At 37.0% G+C, this 20,735-nt stretch overlaps 1 protein-coding gene across 4 annotated transcripts in view; it reads right to left on the bottom strand.

Annotated features, from left to right (window-relative positions):
- RIC1 (RIC1 homolog, RAB6A GEF complex partner 1) overlaps positions 1–20,735 on the bottom strand; it is a 145,942-nt gene that overhangs the window by 47,328 nt on the left and 77,879 nt on the right. For 2 of the 4 annotated variants that reach the window (XM_070375852.1, XM_005891357.2), the window contains exons 4-7: positions 18,111–18,218; positions 9,953–10,095; positions 9,518–9,654; positions 2,951–3,042 (exon numbers count right to left, since the gene is read on the bottom strand). In XM_070375852.1, coding sequence (XP_070231953.1) covers positions 2,951–3,042; positions 9,518–9,654; positions 9,953–10,095; positions 18,111–18,218 — 480 coding nt within the window. The remainder of the gene's footprint in view (positions 1–2,950; positions 3,043–9,517; positions 9,655–9,952; positions 10,096–18,110; positions 18,219–20,735) is intronic. The other 2 variants (XM_070375855.1, XM_070375853.1) reach the window with 2 other exon arrangements.

Raw genomic sequence — 20,735 nt, 5'->3', positions numbered from 1 at the left:
TAGGATATGTCACGTAGCTATAATCACAAAAATTTCATCCCAACCCACAATCATGCCGTAAGAAGGGCTGATTCTGCCCCAACTCATGAAAACCGAGGTGACTAAAAGACTGAAGGCCAAGATTCCATTTTCATCCTGGAAGAAGGGTTGAAATCCTCGATTCTAATCTGGCCTTGCTATACCCCTGGGTGCTAGCCCTGAATGCAGATGATGTAGAAGTGCACACCCACCACTGTTCCTATCTGTGAGCTTCCTACTAATTTGACTGTAATGGTTCAGTAAGAACCACCTTCAAGGTTCAAACAGGTGTTACAGAAAGTAATTAAATGCCATTATGAGAAAACATAAGACACTTTAGAATGTAGGATATTCTATAAACAACTGACCTAGACTCTTAAAAAAAAGTTAATATCATAAAAATAACAAAGGCATTATAGGTTGGCACAAAAGTAACTGCAATTTTGCACTGCTGAACTCTGCTGTTTGACACTGGAATATATTCTTAAATAAATGTGGTTATGTTATACATCATTTTAATGGGCATTTCTCGCTTTTTTTTTTTGCTAATGACTTATTACTTGCTGTTTATATTTATTTTACACTAGGGAAATGATGTTAGGCAAAAAGCAAATTTGAGGGATTTTCTTATTTAAGTTCAAAATGGGTTACAAAGCAGCAGAGATAACTAGTAACATCAACAACGCATTTGGCCCGGAAACTGCTAATGAACATACGGGGCAGTGGTGGTTCAATTAGTTTTGCAAACGAGATGAGAGCCCTGAAGAGAAGTGCAGTGGCCAGCCATCAGAATTTGACAACAACCGAGAGGATCATCAAAGCTGATCCTCCTGTAACTAGAAGTTGCCAAAGAATTCAACATTGACTGTTCTACAGTCATTCGGCATTTGAAGCACTTTCTGGAAAGATGAAAAAGTTCGATAAGTGGGTGCCTCATAAGCTGACCACAAATCAAAAAATCATCGTTCTGAAGCGTCATCTTCTCTTATTCTATGCAACAATGAACTATTTCTAGATCAGACTGTGACATGCGACAAAAAGTGGATTTTACATATCAACTGGCAATGATCAGCTCAGTGGTTGAACTGAGAAGAAGCTCCAAAGCACTTCCCAAAGCCAAGCTTGTACCAAAAAAAATAGTCATGGTCAGTGTTTGGTGGTCTGATCCACTACAGCTTTCCAAATCCCAGCGAAACTACTACATCTGAGAAATATGCGCAGCAAATCAATGAGCTGCACTGATGCACTGAAAACTGCAATGCCTGCAGCCAGCACTGGTCAACAGAATGTGCCCAGTTCTTCCACATGTCACACAATCAATGCTTCAAAAGATGAATGAATGGGGCTATAAAGTTTTGCCTCATCCACCATATTCATCTGACCTCTCCCCAACCGACTACTACTTCTTCAAGCAGCTCAACTTTTTTGCAGGGAAAATGCTTTCACAACCAGCAGGACACAGAAAATGCTTTCCAAGTGTTTATTAAATTCTGAAGCACAGATTTTTACACCACAGAAATAAACTTATTTCTTTCTGGCAAAAATGTGTTGATTGTAATGGTTCCTATTTTTATTAATACAGATGTGTGTGAGCCTAGTTATAATGATTTAAAATTCATCATCCGAAACCACGATTACTTTTGTACTAAGAATTTTTATAGGCAAAAGGTAACTAAAGAGAAATGATAACCAAATATAATTCATGAATTTTGAATGATTCTGACTAAAAAAAAAGAGATATAAAGGAAATTTGGTGGCAATTAGATTAGTCTGAATATGAATGAGTTTTAGATCTTATTGAGGATTTATCATTAATTTACCCATGCATTTGATTAAAGATTGTGTGTCTATGTAAGAAAAAATGAATTAGGAAGGGACTGGGAGACGTGATTAGGAAGTAGGAGTGATAAAATTTATATTGGCTAGCAATGTTCTATTTCTTGATCAAGTTGTGAAAAGATGGATGCTTGTACTATAATTATTTGTAAAACTGTGACTATCTTGATTACACACTTCCCCATTTGTTTTTATTTTATAATATGAAAATTACAAAGGGTATTATAAGTTCTATGTCAATAAATTTGACAGTGTATATAAAAGAAACCAATTCCTAGAAAAATATAACTTGCCAAAATGACTGAGGAAGAGATAGAAAAATCTGAAACTTCTGTAAGGCTATTTTAAAAATGAACTGGCATTCAATTTTACTTTGAAAACCTTCATTATTTGAATCAAGTCAAGAAAATGATTTTACAAATGAGCTTTAAATGTGCTTGTTAACTAAGGCACACTCACTAACTCAAAGGCAAGTCAACAGTGATGTCTTAAAAAGAAAGGATTAGGGGCTTCCCTGGTGGCTCAGAGGTAAAGAATCCACCTGCAGCAGACATAGGTTTGATCTCTGGTCCAGGAGGCTTCTACACGCTGTGGAGCAACCAAGCCCATGTGCCGTAACTCTAGACCTCAGGAGCCAAGCCCATGTGCCACAACTACTGAAACTTGTGCCCCCTAGAGCCTGTGTTCCACAACAAGAGAAGCCATCTGCAATGAGAAGTCCAGTGGCCCCCACTCACCACAACTAGAGAAAATCCTGTACAGCAACTGAAGACCCAGCACAGCCAAAAATAAACAAAACCTCCTCCTGATGTTATTTAAAACAATAAAGAACCTAAATTTTAACTGATTTAACCTTAACTTGTGACTCAATTTCCTACCACTGAAAAAAAGCTCACAAATTAAAACACCTAATCTCCAAAACCCTTTATATTTGCTTGCTTCAATTAAAATACTTTTACATTTTATACTAAGGTTGATTCATAAATTATAAAAGGCACAACAAAATTCCTAAGTGTGTTAATAAGAACATCTTATGTTTTTTAAAAAAATTATTTTTGGCAATAAGTCTTAAAATACAGGCATCTACATTTATTACCTCGCACAACCAAATGCCATCAGTCGATACTTGTTATTTACTGCTACACAAGTTCCATCAACAACATCTTGTGGCCAAACTCCATGAACCTGCTAAAATTAAGAAAAATAGTTAAGATTTAAAATGTGTTCTCCAAATATACTTCAATTAACATAATTCCCCTTCAGTAAACATAATTTCATAAGGTTTTATATGGTTCTTTATATGGTTTCATCTGGATAGGAAAACATCCCATCAGGACTACCATCTGGATTCTTTCCCTTAAAATCTCAATTTCATTAACTGGTTTAATAAATATTTCCAGATGAGCTCAGTCCAGTGCTAATTCATTTATAAAACACTAAAAGATGGATATCTGATCTCTAAATTCAAATTAATTGAAGACAATTTTCCTATTAAAATGTAAACCTCTTGATGGTAGAAACTGCATCTAACTTACTCACTATTCTTCTTCTTCCCACTTAGCACATAGTGTTTAACTTTCCCAATCAATGGGAATTAGTCAATTTTATTTGGTCTATCTCGTCTCTTGAGAAACCTGTATGGGGGTCAAGAAGTAACAGAACCCTGTATGGAATAATTGAATGGCTCAGGATAGAGAAAGGAGTATGACAAAGCTGTTTATTGTCACCCTGTTTATTTAACTTATACACAGAGCACATCATGCAAAATGCCAGGCTGGATGAATTACAAGCTGGAATCAAGACTGTCGGGAGAAATATCAACAATCTGAGATATGTGGATGACACCACTCTAATGGCAGAAAGCAAAGAGGAACTAAACAGCCTCTTGATGAAGGTGAAGGAGTAGAGTGAAAAAGCCAGCTTAAAACTCAATATTAAAAAAAACTTAAGATCATGGCACCCAGTATCATCACTTCACGGCAAACAGAAGGGGAAAAGGTGGAAGCAGCGACAGATTCCTCTTCTTAGGCTCTAAAATCACTGCAGATGGTGATTGCCGCTATGAAATTCGAAGACGATTGCTTCTTGGTAGGAAAGCCATGACAAACCTAGTCAGTATGTTAAAAAGCAAAGACATCACTTTGCCAACAAAGGTCCCTTATAGTCAAGGCTATGGTCTTTCCAGTAGTCATGTACCAATGTGAGAGCTGGACAATAAAGAAGGCAGAGTGCTGGAGAACTGATGCTTTGAATTGTGGTGCTGGAGAAGACTCTTAGGAGTCCCTTGGAAAGGAAGGAGATCAAACTGGTCAATCTTAAAGGAAATCAACCCTGAATACTCTTTGGAAGGACTGGTGCTGAAACTGAAACTCCAATACTATGGCTACTTGATGCAAACAGCTGACTCAACTGGAAAAGACCCTGATGCTGGCAAAGACTGAAGGCAGAAGGAGAAGAGGGTGACAGAGGATGAGATGGTTGGATGGCATCACTGATTCAATGGACATGATCTTTGGCAAACTCCAGGAGATGGTGAGGGACAAGGAAGCCTGGTGTGCTGTAGTCCTTAGGGTCTTGAAGAGTCGGACATGACTCGGGGCTGAACAACAACAACATTCTTTAGAAGTGATTAATGATTTGTCAATTGCTTACTATTCTCTTTTACTCTTTTGCTTTATAGTATAATAGCATGGTATATGGCAGCCTAACATTACATCTCAGATCTACCACTCACTTGTAAAAATGACTTTGTGACATTTTCAAGCTTCAGTTTTCTTTTCTGTAATTACCTCTTAGAGTGTTTTGAAGTTTAAATGGGAGTAGATATATTCAATACATGTAACCCACTTAATATAATGCCTGGAATTCAACAAGTTAAATAAGCTTCGATGAATAAATGATATTATTATTAAGCTTTATATACTACTTAATTTTGAATACAGACACAGATTCAACTCTACTGTCTGTTTTTATTTGTCAGATCAAGGGCATCTTAGATCATATATTCTAAGGTAAAGGTCACCATGACTGCTAGTTTAGTAAGCACAAAAATTAGCACACTACAATACAGCACTTTATTTTTGGATTCTCCCAACAGTAAACATTAGATGATCCGATATAATTAAGCTGTTCAAAACATAATACTATAGATTTTTTAAAATTCCTAAATAAACTATATAATCTACTATCTAAATATGAAATGTTTGCTTCTTTGTAGGAGTTTTATTTATTTTACTTTAATAATAAAACTATACTTCAGATAATGGAAAATGGCAAAAGAGAGCAATGAGCATTATTTCTTTGGACTACTGTCTAGACTGGAATTCATTCATTCATCCCTACCATAAAAGTCTTCCAGGCACCCACTATTCACCAGATGCTGCTCTAGATACTGAGGATACTGCAGATATTCAAACATACTAAAATCCTCAGCTGTATCCCTGCCTTACATTTGTTAAGAGACTGACAAGTTTAAAAAATTGTACAGTATTATGCAGAAAGTTGGTAAATGCTACAAAAAAAATAATAAAACAATTATGGAGAAGACAGTGTATGGGGAAAGGATGTAATATTAAACTATTTTCCCTATGATGAAGGTGCCTCTCAAGGAAAGTACTGAAAGAGATAGAGCAACAGAAAGGCCCTGTCACAGCAGCATTTCTGGCATGTTCAAAGATAAAAGAAACTTGTGTGGCTGGAGTGGAGTGGAATAAGGGAAGAAGTAGTAAAGGAGGTAACGGATGAAATAGCAGGCCAGATTTATAGGGCTTTCACCATGATGAGACCTTTGACTTTTTCTCCATTTCATATATAGGGAGTCATCTGGAGAGTCTTTAATTTTTTTAACCCTTTCTATTATAAATTATGATACATTAAAGAAAAATACCAAAACCAAAAATGTACATCATAATAATATCACAAAGGAAACACTTGTGAAATTACCACTCAGCTAGGAATTACGAGTACCGAAAGTCTCCCAATAGTGTCACTCCTGATCAATATACCCTCACCCCAACCACAAAATTAACCAATATCCAGATTTACATGGTAATCACTTTCTTCTTTTCCTTTAAACTATTAACACTTAAACATGCACATACAAACTCTAATTCAGAGCTGCCTAGGTTTTAAGACTTCCTTCTGCTTTATGTGAAATAGAATCACAGCACATACTTTTTTGTGTCTGGCTGTTTCCACTGAATATTTTTGTGAGATTCATCCATATTGTTGCATACAGTCTTGTTTGCGCATTGCTCATTTTAGCTCACTGGGCCTCTGGCCTCCCCTAGCCTCTGAATTCCTTACTGTTCTGTTAGCTCTCCAAAGCCTTTAAGCACATTAAAAAAATTATTTCTTCTCCAGCTTTTCTAGTTGACCCCAGCAGGTTTTGTCCTAAAACTCTAGTCCTACTAAAGGGTTCTGAGCAGAGGAGTGGCATAGTCTGACATATTTTAATAGATGTGTCTACTGTAGTTTTACAGTGTATATTGTAAGTTATACATAGTGTATATGTGTGTGTGTGTGTATATATATGATGTGTATATAGATGTGTATACTGTATAGTGGCTGTAAATTTGTACAGCCATTATAGACTGCCAAACAGGAGTTTTTATAAGGCACTTAAATAATTTCTAATATAAATACACCATTAGAGTATTTCCCTATTACCAGTAATACATATGTAATGTTTTCATGTAACTTATATTTTCTACTTATAACTTCCTTAATAATGTCCATCTACTTTTCATTATTTAAATCCTTAAATTACTAGAAAATTTTCTTTAACCAAATACTAATAAAAGCTGATATTCAGAAATGAGTCAATTACCTTCCAGCTCTAACATGTTTATTTTCAGGAAATAAATTTAAATCCCAAACATACGTCAACAAAATGAAAAGGCAGTCTACTGAATGGGAGAAAATATTTGCAGATCACATATGTGACAAAAGGTTATATTCAAAATATATAAAGAACTCATGTATTTAATAACAAAAAAATTGATTAAAAAAGGGGGCAGATGATCTGAACAGACATTTTTCTAAAGAACACATCAGATCAGATCAGTCGCTCAGGCGTGTCCAACTCTTTGCGAGCCCATGAATCGCAGCATGCCAGGCCTCCCTGTCCATCACCAACTCCCAGAGTTCACTCAGACTCACGTCCATCGAGTCAGTGATGCCATCCAGCCATCTCATCCTCTGTCGTCCCCTTCTCCTCCTGTCCACAATCCCTCCCAGCATCAGAGTCTTTTCCAATGAGTAAACTCTTCGCGTGAGGTGGCCAAAGTACTGGAGTTTCAGCTTTAGCATCATTCCTTCCAAAGAAATCCCAGGGCTGATCTCCTTCAGAATGGACTGGCTGGATCTCCTTGCAGTCCAAGGGACTCTCAAGAGTCTTCTCCAACACCACAGTTCAAAAGCATCAATTCTTCGGCGCTCAGCTTTCTTCACAGTCCAACTCTCACATCCATACATGACTACTGGAAAAACCATAGCCTTGACTAGATGGACCTTTGTTGGCAAAGTAATGTCTCTGCTTTTCAATATGCTATCTAGGTTAGTCATAACTTTCCTTCCAAGGAGTAAGTGTCTTTTACTTTCATGGCTGTAATCACCATTTGCAGTGATTTTGGAGCCCCAAAAAATAAAGTCTGACACTGTTTCCACTGTTTCTCCATCTATTTCCCATGAAGTGGTGGGACCGTAAGGATACCGAAAAAGTACCTGAAAAGATGCTCAACACCACTAATATAAGAGAAACGCACATCAAAACCACAATGAGATGTTACCTAACACCTGTCAGAATGGCTGTTATCAAAAAGACAAGAAATAATTAAGTGCTGGGACAATGGGAGAAAAAGGAACCCTTATGCATTCCTGATGGCAATGTAAATTTGTACAGCTACTATACATCCATGTTCAATGCAACATTGTTTATAAAAGCCAAAATATGGAAACACTTAAGTGTTCACTGATGGATGAATGGATAGAGAAAATTTGGTATATGTACATACACACACACAAAACGGAATACAGTTGAATCAAACAACATGAGGGTTAGGGGTACCTATCCCCCACAGTAGAAAATACACACACAACTTTACAGCTGGCCCTCCATATCCATGGGTCTGTATCTGTAGATTCAAGCAATTGCAGATTATAGAGTACCACAGTGTGTATTTATTAAAAAAAATCCAGGTGTCAGTGGACCTGTGCAGTTCAAATCTATGTTGTTCAAGGGTCAACTGTGTTTAGCCATAAGGAAGAATGAAATCTTGCCTTTTACAATATGCTGAGTGAAATAAATTAGGCGAGAAAGCTGATACCATATAGAAAAATATACTTTAACAACTTAAAATTCTTTCCAGTTAGAGAGAGTAGGCTGAACATGAATATTTAGTTTCTCTGACTCTTAAAACCCCAAATGTGTAAGTTGGCAAGGACAGAATGGGAGAGGAGGTAGTATCAGAAAATTTTGTAAGCTGGGAAGCAAGCGTATGAGTAGAGTCCTTCACTAGCAGTAAGGAACACTTTGAAAAACAGTCAAATTTGCATTATAGGTTACACAAAGGGCTTGGGGAATTAAAATATCTCTTAAAAGCTGAACTAAAAGCAGCAGGACTGGTTCAAAGACTGTTTATTCAATGCCTGGGTCTGCTTAGGTTACCTCCCACTCTGAGCAGCTAAGGAATATTCTACCTCCACTCCAAGAGAAAACTGAAAATTTTCTTTAGAGAAAAACAAGACAAAAATCTCAGTGGTCTCTAAACAACACTGAAAATAGGGATACGTGGGAGTTTACTTCCTGAATTTGGAATCTCTAGTCTAACTCTTTCATAACTCAAAATCCCAAAATACTGGGCCAGCCAGGTACATCGTCTTTGGAGAAGACTGGATAAGGCGTGGGGAGGAAAAAAATAACCCAGTTAGCTCACGTTATGAAGAGCACAGTCAACCAAACCCACCAAATCCCACACAGCCTTCGGGGAATCTAAATTTTTATTCTGGGTCTTTGTCACAACCAAATTCATACATTAACTAATCAAATATTTACCATTAACTCTGAAAGGATCTAAGAGTAAAGGAATATAGGGAATCCTTAGGATGATGATGATGGACAGCCCCCACATGCAGCTGTGTTAAAGGTATGCATAGCAAGCAATCCATCCAGAAGAATCCAAGAGAAATTTCTTCAAGATGACGAAACAAATACTAATACAATCAAAATCACATTATCTATATTGGAATGATGGGAAGAACTTACAGACGTTGTGGGACCAGGGAAGAGGGAAGTAAACAGTCATTTTCCACAACGGCAAGTCAATAAACACAGCCTAAAAACTAAAAACTACAGGAAATACTCAGAGTAGTGGAGATAAACAGCAAAATAACCAATAAAGGAGTAAAAAGTAGTTGCCTCTGAGAATGAACACTGGGCATGAAGAGAGGAAAGGAACGATCACTTTTCATTAACATGTCAAAAGACTTCCTTGTTTATGTATAGTTAAGACTTCTTTGTTTATGTTAGTTGTATGTATAGCTTTGATAAAAAAAAAATTAACCACTCCTAAAATCTTAAATAAGGAAAACTGGAGGGGGATTTAATGAAGATTAAAATTAATAAATGCAAAATTGAAAAACATACATTGAAAGTAAATCCTACCTCTGCAGTAAATCTACTTGACACTGGTGTAATAAATCCAACTTTACCATCATTAAACACAACAGCAAATCCATCAAGTGTGGCACAGTATTCCATGTCTCTAATGTGCACATCTGCAAAACCCAGGAATGAACCTGCTGATGAAAAAATAAGTATTTGAAATATGAATATAAATATAGTAAATTAATTCTCTTACACTTTTGCTTGCAAACCATGTAAGAACAGTTAAAAGGTCGAAATTTGAAGACCTAACAGCACTGAACAAACTACTCCTTCCTACACACACACGCACACTCACTCAACTCACTCTCCTTTTCTTCCCTTGCATAATTAATTTCAAAGTAGAAAAATCAATGTTCATCCATAGAAAATATCTGTCTATATTATATAAAATATTAAACACCTGGTTCTATCTCATGTAAAAAGTATTACTACCTCTAGATGACTGCAGGTCTACTGAAAAGGGTACTGTACAAAGATTAATAGCTTTCCTCCCATTTGTCATTCCTTCCCAGTGAATAAGATGAAGAAGTCCATCAGAAGTAGCAACCAGGAGATCTTCCAGCACAGACTGCAAACTGTAGGGAAGCAATAAGCAATTTATCAGTTATCTTTTAAGAAAAGCATACTGGGAAAGCAATGAATATAACTGCTCTGAAGAATATTCAAGCAAAGACCATGAAACCACTTATAAAACTGCCATTTATCAACAATTTCACTATACAGTAGTTTATCCATGTATAATTCAATCTAGAGCAGAAATTCTGGGGGGAAAAAAAAAAGACCATAGTTGCTATTATTACAAACCTGACGGACTGAGTTTAAAAACCAGACACACTGAAATGACAGATTAGAAGATGGAAGGATAAGTGAAGCTGAGAAGAAAGGAAAGAGGCAGAGAAACCATAAAAATGAACTAATGATAGAATGACAGTCTAGAGCTAGGGATCGTAGTGGTTCCCATTCTCTACCCCTGTCCAAGAGAACTTTCACCAGTGATGGAGATATTCCGTAATCCGTACTACTGAACACAGTAGCCGTTAGCCATGTGTGGTGACCGCACATTTGAAATACCGAATGAGTGTAACAAAAACACTAAATTTTAAGTTTTATTTTATCTACAATTAACATTTAAGTCACTTCATTTGACTAGTGGCTACTGTCATGGAAAACACAGTTCCAGACCACAGTATTTCTAAGGTATCACAGAATCTCCTGTTAAACGGTCTGGGCTCTGTGACAGGCGCTATGCTTGTCGAAGATTCAAAGGTGAAGAAATATAGTTTCTCCCTCCAGAAGACCTCTCAGGTAACTAAGTACTGAGAATAAATTATGTAGTATGAGCTCAGCATTTATTAATACTTGCAAAGAGCTTTAACAATTACAGTTTCCATGGCAATAAACACCTAATTTGCTTACTCCTATAATGCTAAGCCTGGAGGGCAGTGTTATTTACATCTGGTACCAAATGTTTATGGGAGGAAGGTCAAGAGTGAGGAATAATCCAAAAATGAAGCTACAAAGATACTGGCAGAAAGAAAGAAAGAGAACCAATGGAAACTTGGCATCAAGAAAGCCAAGGGAATAGTGAAAGTCAAAGTGTCAGTCGCTCAATTGTGTTGACTCTTTGCGACCCCATGAACTATATAGCCTGCCAGGGTCCTCTGTCCATAGGATTTCCCAGGCAAGAATACTGGAGTGGGTTGCCATTTCCTTCTCCAGGGAATATTCCTGACCCAGGGATCGGACCCAGGCCTCCTGCATTGCAAGCAGACTCTTTACTGTCTAAGCTACCAGGGAAGGTCTCAAGAGTATCAAATGCTATAAAAAAAATTGAGTATAAGAAAGAATGAAAAATGTATGTCTAACATACACTCTATTATATACTATTAAATTAGCTTTCACACTTAAGAGGTTAAACGTTTACTTCAGAAATATTTTAATTCATAATGGTGAAAAGAATGTTTTTCAATGTTTTCTTTAACCTTCATTTCTTTGGAGTCCAATGACTTATTCTACTATGTATTTCAGATAATTAACAATTTACTGTATTTTCTTCCCAACTATAAAAATATTTTAAGAGATTATCCCCTTAGTGAGCTCCATCTCTGGAACTTCAGAGCATTTGTAATCAATTACAACTTCCAGTTTAAAGAAAATTCATCTTTTATTTTATTTTTATTTATTTTTTTATTTTTTAAATTTTATTTTATTTTTAAACTTTACAATATTGTATTGGTTTTTTGCCAAATATCGAAATGAATCCACCACAGGTATACATGAAAGTTCATCTTTTAAAATATTATATATTCTTTTATTTCAAATTTATATTTTTATGTGTAGCATGTGGTGGCTAGAATATAAAAACTTTATGTTTTAGACCTGCTACTGCAAGATCAAACCAGTCAATCTTAAAGGAAATGAACCCTGAATATTCATTGGAAAGGCTGATGCTGAAGCTCCAATACTTCAAGCACATGAAGTGAAGAGCTGACTCACTGGAAAAGACCCTGATGCTGGGAAAGACTGATGGCAAAAGGAGAAGCAGGTGGCAAAGAATGAGATGGTTAGCGTCGCTGACTCTATGGACATGAATTTGAGCAAACTTTGGGAAATAGTGACAAACAAGGAAGCCTGCTGGGCTACAGCTCACGGGATCACAAAGAGTCAGACATGACTTAGTGACTGAACAATAACAACTGCATGTCAAAAGAAATAATTTAGTGGAGCAGTCACTGGACTTCCCTGGTAGCTCAGTGGTAAAGAATCTGCCTGCAATGCAGGTCGGGAAGATACGCTGGAGACGGGATAGGCTACCCACTCCAGTATTCTTGGGCTTCCCTGGTGGCTCAGCTGGTAAAAAATCCATCTGCAGTGTGAGAGTCCTGGGTTTGACCCCTGGTTGGGAAGATCCCCTGGAGAAGGCTACCCACTCCAGTATTCTGGCCTGGAGAATTCCATGGACTGTATAGTCCATGGGGTCGCAAACAGTTGGACACAACTGAGCAACTTTCACTTTCAGTCACTGGTTTACCAGTGATCTTCATTCAGTAGGAGTCAGCCTAGGTTTATTTCAAATTGCATTCTTTCTCTTCCTTTCTCATATGTCCCTAGAAAAATCACTGCATATGATGGTTAGGAACAAGATCAAGGTTAACCTCCAGTAATTTAACTGCCTGACAGACAAAACTCAACACTCCTTTGACAAAGTTAACAGAATTCAGAATCTCTACCATCGTTCACCATGCTGTGACAAAAAATGACCAGGCATCTGAATAAACAAGAAAACAGGATCCAGAGTTATGAGAAAAATCCATCAATGTAAACTGACTCATAAAAAATCCTGATGCTGGAATTAACAATGACTTTACAATAACTGAGACAAATATGATAAACAATCTATATAAAAAGATAGACCCTTCTTGTTTAATTGAAAGTAAACAAACTTTCAGTTAAAGGCTGACTTCAGATGTTAAAGTACTGAATATTTCCATAATTTAGTAAACAGGTCTTGTTCCAAGTCACCCAAGTGTTTTCCCTCACCACTGATTCATGTTCTCACAAAGACCTAAAGGATTGATTCTGGGCATCTGGGGGATGTCAAGATCCTATACAAATAATCAGTATCCTTGGGAAGATCCCTTGGAGAAGGGACTGTTTACCCACTCTAGTATTTGGCCCTGGAGAATTTCAAGGACTATATAGTCCATGGGGTCGCAAAGAGTTGGACATGACCGAGCGACTTTTACTTTCACTTTTCTTTCATGTATGTCTTTGTATGTCGCACTGATTTTTATTGAAAATAAAAATCACCCTGGGTATAAGTAAACACAGAATACATATAAATATACTCTAAGTTATGCCTTTAGAGAGAGGCTCTCCAATCACTAACTTCTATGGGCTTTACTAACAGCTATGTGATATCCCAGGGGTGTCTGTTATTGCTGTTGTTATTCAATTAAGGATCTTAGAAGCAGAATAATAGGATTTTAGAAGGAGAATAACAGGATTTTGGAATCTAATTAGTCAAATATTCTTAATAGGAAATATATAATTAATAATTACCAATTCTCAAATATATAAATATGTTTGTTACCTAATTAATATTAAATACTATATATACTACATGGGGCTTTCTATGTGCCTGAGAAAAAGGAAGATAGAGAATAAACTATAAAATTTATTAGCATTTATTATTAGTTAGAAACACAGTAAGAGTTTTAATTAAAAATCATATTAGTACTTTTTTCTTTTTTAAATTAAAAAAATTTTTTTGTACTGGGATATAGCCAGCTAACAATGTTGTGACAGTTTTAGATGAACAGAGAAGAGCCTCAGCCATACATACACATGTACCCATTCTCCTGCCAGCCCCACTCCCATCCAGGCTGCCACATAACACTGAGCAGAGTTCCATGTGCTATACAGTAGGTCCTTGCTGGTTATCCATTGTAAGTATCGCAGCGTAGTACTTTTTATTTTCTAAACATACTCTATCCTTAATCAATAACAAAAAAAAGATGTTTAACATTTAATCCTATTCCTTCTTCAATAAAAAATTAAAGATGGCAGTACTCTTGCCATCTTATGCCTATAAGCAGCGGTCTGTCCCTGTCTTTATTTGACTTATTTTCAGCAGTTTTCAGAGAGAAAACAGAAGGCTAAAAGCCCAATTTTCATACCTCCTCACTCAATTGAAAATTATATAGGAATTCTCCAACTAAATTTCCAGGAGGTCCATGTTACAGGTGCTAATAGTAACACTCATCTGAAATACAATCATTTTACTGACGTTTTGAGAGAAACCTTAGAGATTTCCAATCATCTAAATAAGTAGGTTAAAAACGAGCACAAGTTACACTTGTACAAGATAGCAGGAATTCTTTTTTTTAAAGGTTTTTTTCCTATCCTATTTCCATGAACTGTATATTTTTCCCCCCACCAGGTGGAGGCAGAAAGCCATGCTTGTACAGTCCCACATAGCTTGGTTCCTAGACATTCAAAATTCCTCACACAAGTTACATTCTTAAACAGAATCTCTATGCTGAAATAAAATCCGAGATAGAGAGTAACCTTAATGCAATCTTTTGTAGCCCTCATCACATTTGAAAGTGAATAGAAACACCAAAAAGGCATTCTTTTTCTCTGAGAATTGGAGTGAAAAAGGATAGATTAAACAAGGCAAGACAACAGTCAGCCACTTGCACACAATACTATTTAGTATGTTCCACTATCTGTACTGTATTCTAATAAGAGAAACAATAAAAGAAGCCGTTCATTACAACTGTGAATCGGAAGGATTTAAAAAACATAGGTACTGCACTCATATACAATAGCTTAATATATTCACATATTGCATTCATATAAATACTTCTTCCAAAACCTGTCCCCCTGCGCCACTCAGTTCTCATGCCCAGTTTCTTAGGTATTCTTCCAGAACAACACCTAATCTACCACCACCAGCGCTCATTAAAAACAGGAACAGTAATGCTAGCATTATTACATACAGCATATTTTTCTTTTTTTTTTTAATCCAACAACATATTTGGGAGATTTTTCAACAAAGAGTGCCCTCAACGTTTGTACAAAAGCAGAAGTATCTTTTTAAGTAATAACACTATGTTATACCATTTGAAACGAAGAGAACAGAGTAGCACTCATAGTCAACAAAAGTCAGAAATGCAGTTCTTGGGTGCAATCTCAAAAACGACAGAATGATCTCTATTCGTTTCCAAGGCAAACCATTTAATATTACAGTAATCCAAGTCTATGCCCCAAGCAGTAATGCTGAAGAAGGTGAAGTTCAATGGTTCTATCAAGACCTATAAGACATCTAGAACTAACACCCAAAAAGATGTTCTTTTCATTATAGAGGACTGGAATGCAAAAGTAGGAAATCAAGAGACACCTGGAATAACAGGCAAATTTGGCCTTGGAGTACAGAATGAAGCAGGGTAAAACCTAATACAGTTTTGCCAAGAGAATGCACTGGTCACAGCAAACACTCTCTTCAACAACACAAGAGACAACTCTACACATGGACATCACCAGATGCTCAAAACTGAAATCAAACTGATTATATTCTTTGCAGTCAAAGATGGAGAAGCTCTATACAGTCAGCAAAAACAAGACCAGGAGCTGACTGTGGCTCAGATCATGAATTCCTTATTTCCAATTCAGACTTAAATTGAAGAAAGTAACACCACCAATAGACCATTCAGGTATGACCTAAATCAAATCCCTTATGATTATCAGTGGGAGTGACAAACAGATTCAAGGGATTAGATCTGATAGAGTGCCTGAAGAGCTATGGACAAAGGTTTGTGACATTATATAGGAGGCAGTGATCAAAACCATCCCCATGAAAAAGAAATGCAAAAAGGCAAAATGGTTGTCTGAGGATGCCGTACAAATAGCTGAAAAAAGAACAGAAGTGAAAGGCAAAGGAGAAATGAAAAGATTTGAATTCAAATTCCACCCATTTGAATGCAGAGTTCCAAAGAACAGCAAGGAGCAATAAGAAAGCCTTCCTTAGTGATCAATGCAAAGAAACAGAGGAAAACAATAGAATGGGAAAGACTAGAGATCTCTTCAAGAAAATTAGAGATACCAAGGGAACATTTCATGCAACGATGGGCTCAATAAAGGACAGAAATGGTATGGAACTAACAGTAGCAGAAGATATCAAGAAGAGGTGGCTAGAATACACACAAGACCTATACAAAGAAGATCTTCATGAGCCAGATAATCATGATGGTGTGGTCACTCACCTAGAGCCAGACATCCTGGAATGTGAAGTCAAGTGGGCCTTAGAAAGCATCACTACGAACAAAGCTAGTGGAGGTGATAGAATTCCAGTTGAGCTATTTCAAGTGCTAAAAGATGATGCTGTGAAAGTCCTGTACTCAATATGCCAGCAAATTTGGAAAACTCAGCAGTGGCCACAGGACTGGAAAAGGTCAGTTTTCATTCCAATCCCAAAGAAAGGCAATGCCAAAGAATGCTCAAACTACTGCACAAGTGCACTGACCTCACACGCTAGCAAAGTAACACTCAAAATTCTCCAAGCCAGGCTTCAACAGTACGTGAACGGTGAACTTCCAGATGTTCAAGCTGGATTCAGAAAAGGCAGAGGAACCAGAGATCAAATTGTCAACATCCGTTGGATCACTGAGAAAGCGAGAGAGTTCCAGAAAAACATCTACTTCTGCTTTATTGACTACGCTAAAGCCTTTGCCTGTGTTGATCACAGCAAACTGTGGAAAATTCTTAAAGAGATGGGAATACCAGACCACCTTACCTGCACCCTGAGAAATCTGTATGCAGGTCAAGAAGCAACAGTTAGAACTGGACATGGAACAACAGACTGGTTCCAAATTGGGAAAGGAGTACATCAAGGCTGTATACTATCACTCTGCTTATTTAACTTATATGCAGAGTACATCATGTGAAATGCCAGGCTGGGTGAAGCACAAGCTGGAATCAAGATTGCTGGAGAAGTATCAATAACCTCAGATACACAGATGACACCACCCTTATGGCAGAAAGCGAAGAAGAGCTAAAGAGCCTGTTGATGAAACTGAAAGAGTGAAAAAGTTGGCTTAAAACTCAACATTCAGAAAACTAAGATCATGGCATCACTTCATGGCAAATAGATGGGGAAACAATGGAAACAGTGACAGACTTAATGTTGGGGGGCTCCAAATTCACTGCAGATGGTAACTATAGCCATGAAATTAAAAGACACTTGCTCCCTGAATAAAAGCTATGACAAACTTAGTCAGCATATTAACAAGCAGAGACACTACTTTGCCAACAAAGGTCCATCTAATCAAGGCTATAATTTTTCCAGTAGTCATGTATGATGTGAGAGTTGTACTATAAGGAAAGCTGAGTGCTGAAGAATTGATGCTTTTGAACTGTGGTGTTGGAGAAGACTCTTGAGAACCCCTTGGACTGCAAGGAGATCAAACCAGTCAATCCTAAATGAAATCAGTCCTGAATACTCATTGGAAGGACTGATGCTGAAGCTGAAGCCCCAATACCTTGGCTATCTGATGTGAAGAACCAGAAAAGACCCTGGTTCAACCCTTTTCTAACCATGGTCCTTGGAAAAGACCCTGATGCTGGCAAAGATTGAAGGCAGGAGAAGGGGACGACAGAGGATGAGATGGTTGGATGGCATCATTGACTCCATGGATGTGAGTTTGAGCAAGCTCCAGGAGTTGATGGGACAGGGAAGCCTGGCGTGCTGCAGTCCATGGGATCACAAAGAATCAGACACGACTCAGCAACTGAACTGAACTATATCATTTGAACAATTCTAGATCTTATAAAAAAATAAAAATTTCTAAATAGAATTATAATTGATGTATCCAAACTGTGGGCTTTATTATTATAATTTAAATATAATAATGTACTATTTTGTAAGGTTTTACATTTTTTATAAGACTAATCAAGAATTTCTAGGACTAAAAAGAAATGATCCTCGATGACAAGAAGTAAAATCAACTTTCCTATTGCTCATGTGATTAACAAACCCCACACTGTATATTGTCATCACGAAATGCTAAGTTTAACCAAAGTACTGTACCTCATGATGGGTGCTTGCAAATCCAGTATTTTCTTCATCTCTAAATTTAATGCTGGAGCACACTGTTCTTCCTTAAAATGGGGTGTCCCTTTCATTTGCGGGCTTCCTCTAAAAAAAAGAATACACAGGATTAAAGAGAAAGATATTTAATTCAATCATATGTACAAATTAAGTGTTCATCCTTTAGGTTCTCAAGTAAAAAACATATTTAAATTCCATTTTAGCAGACAATATCAATTAGAAATTAATGTGTTTGACCAATGTAACCTGTGTTGGGGGCGGGGGAGGGTTGGTAGTAGAGGGAGAAAAGCAAAGAATCTAAAACACACACACACACACACACACACGACAGTCAAGATAAAAGTGAATTCTCAAAGGAACCAAGAGATAGCTTATTTAAAATGACTGATTGCCTTTTTCTGAGTTGGACAACTATGGAACTTATATACCATTCTATCGTATAGTGCATATCCGAAGTGATCCAAATCGTCACCTCATCTTACCTTAGTCCACACCTCACTCTTGCTTTCTATCCTTTAGGTGTATATCAGACAGAAGGTCAGATTCAGGGATACAATTAGGAGATGTTTTAAGTAAGTGGTAATAAATGGCAGAATGGCTAAATTTGAAAACTCCTTGGCACTAAATGGCTGCACTACAGCAGCTAGGTCAATGCCAACATAATTGAGCTGTCACACACACACCCTCAAAAGGACTATAAAGATGTTTTAGGATCTTTATAACCATATGGCATTTGGACATTCTTTCTCAATGCCTGTGCTAGGATTTAACAGCTATCTGTCTATTCTCTTACTATCAGTTATGATTAACTCAAGGCAACAATTAGTCTGCCTCCATCATCTTTCCATCTTGTTAGCTATAATCCTATAAACCAATTTGTCAATATTACTAAAATTATGTGCAAAGAGTCTAACAAGTTAAACAGCTTTTAAGAGTCCTAGCTTTGAGTAAGAAAATTATTCAGATACTTTTTTAGTTTTAGGTTATTTCCCATACTGAAGCCTGATGGGGCTTTATCATCATCCAGCTACTGCCATGTGCTGGAATATCTGATTCTTTCTACATGTCTGAATGGCTAAACGGGCTAATGTTTAACCAAACATGTTCATATTCAATTAGTATGTCTGAGTGATATGAAAGCCCTTAGAAGGCCACTATGAGTTATTATCAATAATTTATAGGAGTCACATCTGACCAATCACACAAAACACTGTGATGAATTTCCTGAGACATTCTCCATGTACATCTAGTTTTAAAGTTATTTTTCAAAGTAATACATACATATACTGATAAAAAGTCAAACAATGCTAGAAGGCTTACAACCAAGAAAACTACAGAAGTAGTCTTCTTTCAGTGACAAAGCAGCCAGCTTGAATTCTTTGAGCTGTTATCTTTTTTTATCTACTTGCATATTTTTAAACCATGTGTTTACACTGCTTTAGCATCATTAATTTTAGACATTATTAACTTTCTATTCTCAGTTACCATTTTCTCCCCATCCTCCCAACATAATTACACCAAATGTTTTCATTATGATGATTATATAAATATGTTTCACTTCTGGGTCAAGTAGTGTTCAGTAATTACATTTCTTTCCTTATATAACTTGATAATTTTCTTGAAGTTAACTTTACCACATGCCTCCATTTGCTTGATTTCCTTTAAACTTATACCTAATTGTCTCATATTCCTTAACAGCTCTGACAAAACAACTCTCAATAAAATCTTCTATTTGGGCAAACCTGTTATAGAACTTATCATTTCCATTCCCCCTGCCCCTGCTTCTGGAGTCACCCTTCTTTATGCCCAATGGCCTACTGCCTAAGTCTAGTGCATAGCTATTGAATATGATATCTACTTTGTCATCATCCTTATGATTTCTTTGCTTCCTTCCTATGTTGAATCCTTTATTTTATAGATCCCGTATCTTCCTTGGTTCACATATTCTTGGGGCTTCCTGGAAAGGTGCATGAGAAGTAAACTTAGAACTCTCAAGTCTGAAATGTCTCTATTTTATTATGACACTTGAATGAATGCTTGTCCCTCCAAAAAAGACTATGATAAAGTTGTCTGAAAAGGCATTTCTTCTGCTACTGTTCTACATCCTAGGAGGGTCCCACAAATGTTTCTTCCAATGCTTTTACTGAATTTTAAATTTCTGCTATCATACTTCTCAATTCCAGGAACTTTCTCACCGATTTCCCCTTTTTTCTTATAGAATCATTTTTTTTAAATTAGGCAGTATCTGTTTAAGGTTGTTTATTATTATCTCCCCAAAGTGTTTTTTTTCCCTGCACTATTTCCTTTCCATCATTTGCATTTTTAAAAAAGGTTTATTTATTTATTTGGCTGCACTGGGTCTTCACTGCAATGTGCAAGCTTTCTCTAGCTGTGGCACAAGGGTTCTAGAGGGTGCAGGCTCAGCAGCTGCAGTGAGCCGGCTCTCTAGTCACAGCACACGGACTTAGCTGCCTCATGGCTCGTGGGATCTTCTCGAGCCAGGGATCGAATCCGCATTCCCTGCACTGGAAAGCAGATTCTCAACCTCTGGACCACCAGGGAAGTCTCATCTATTTCCTGTGAGTTTCCTTTTTTCTGTGTGTG

The sequence above is a fragment of the Bos mutus genome, chromosome 8 (genome assembly GCF_027580195.1).
Source record: "Bos mutus isolate GX-2022 chromosome 8, NWIPB_WYAK_1.1, whole genome shotgun sequence".
Lineage (NCBI taxonomy): Eukaryota > Metazoa > Chordata > Mammalia > Artiodactyla > Bovidae > Bos > Bos mutus.
This window is presented reverse-complemented; position numbering and strand designations above follow the sequence as displayed.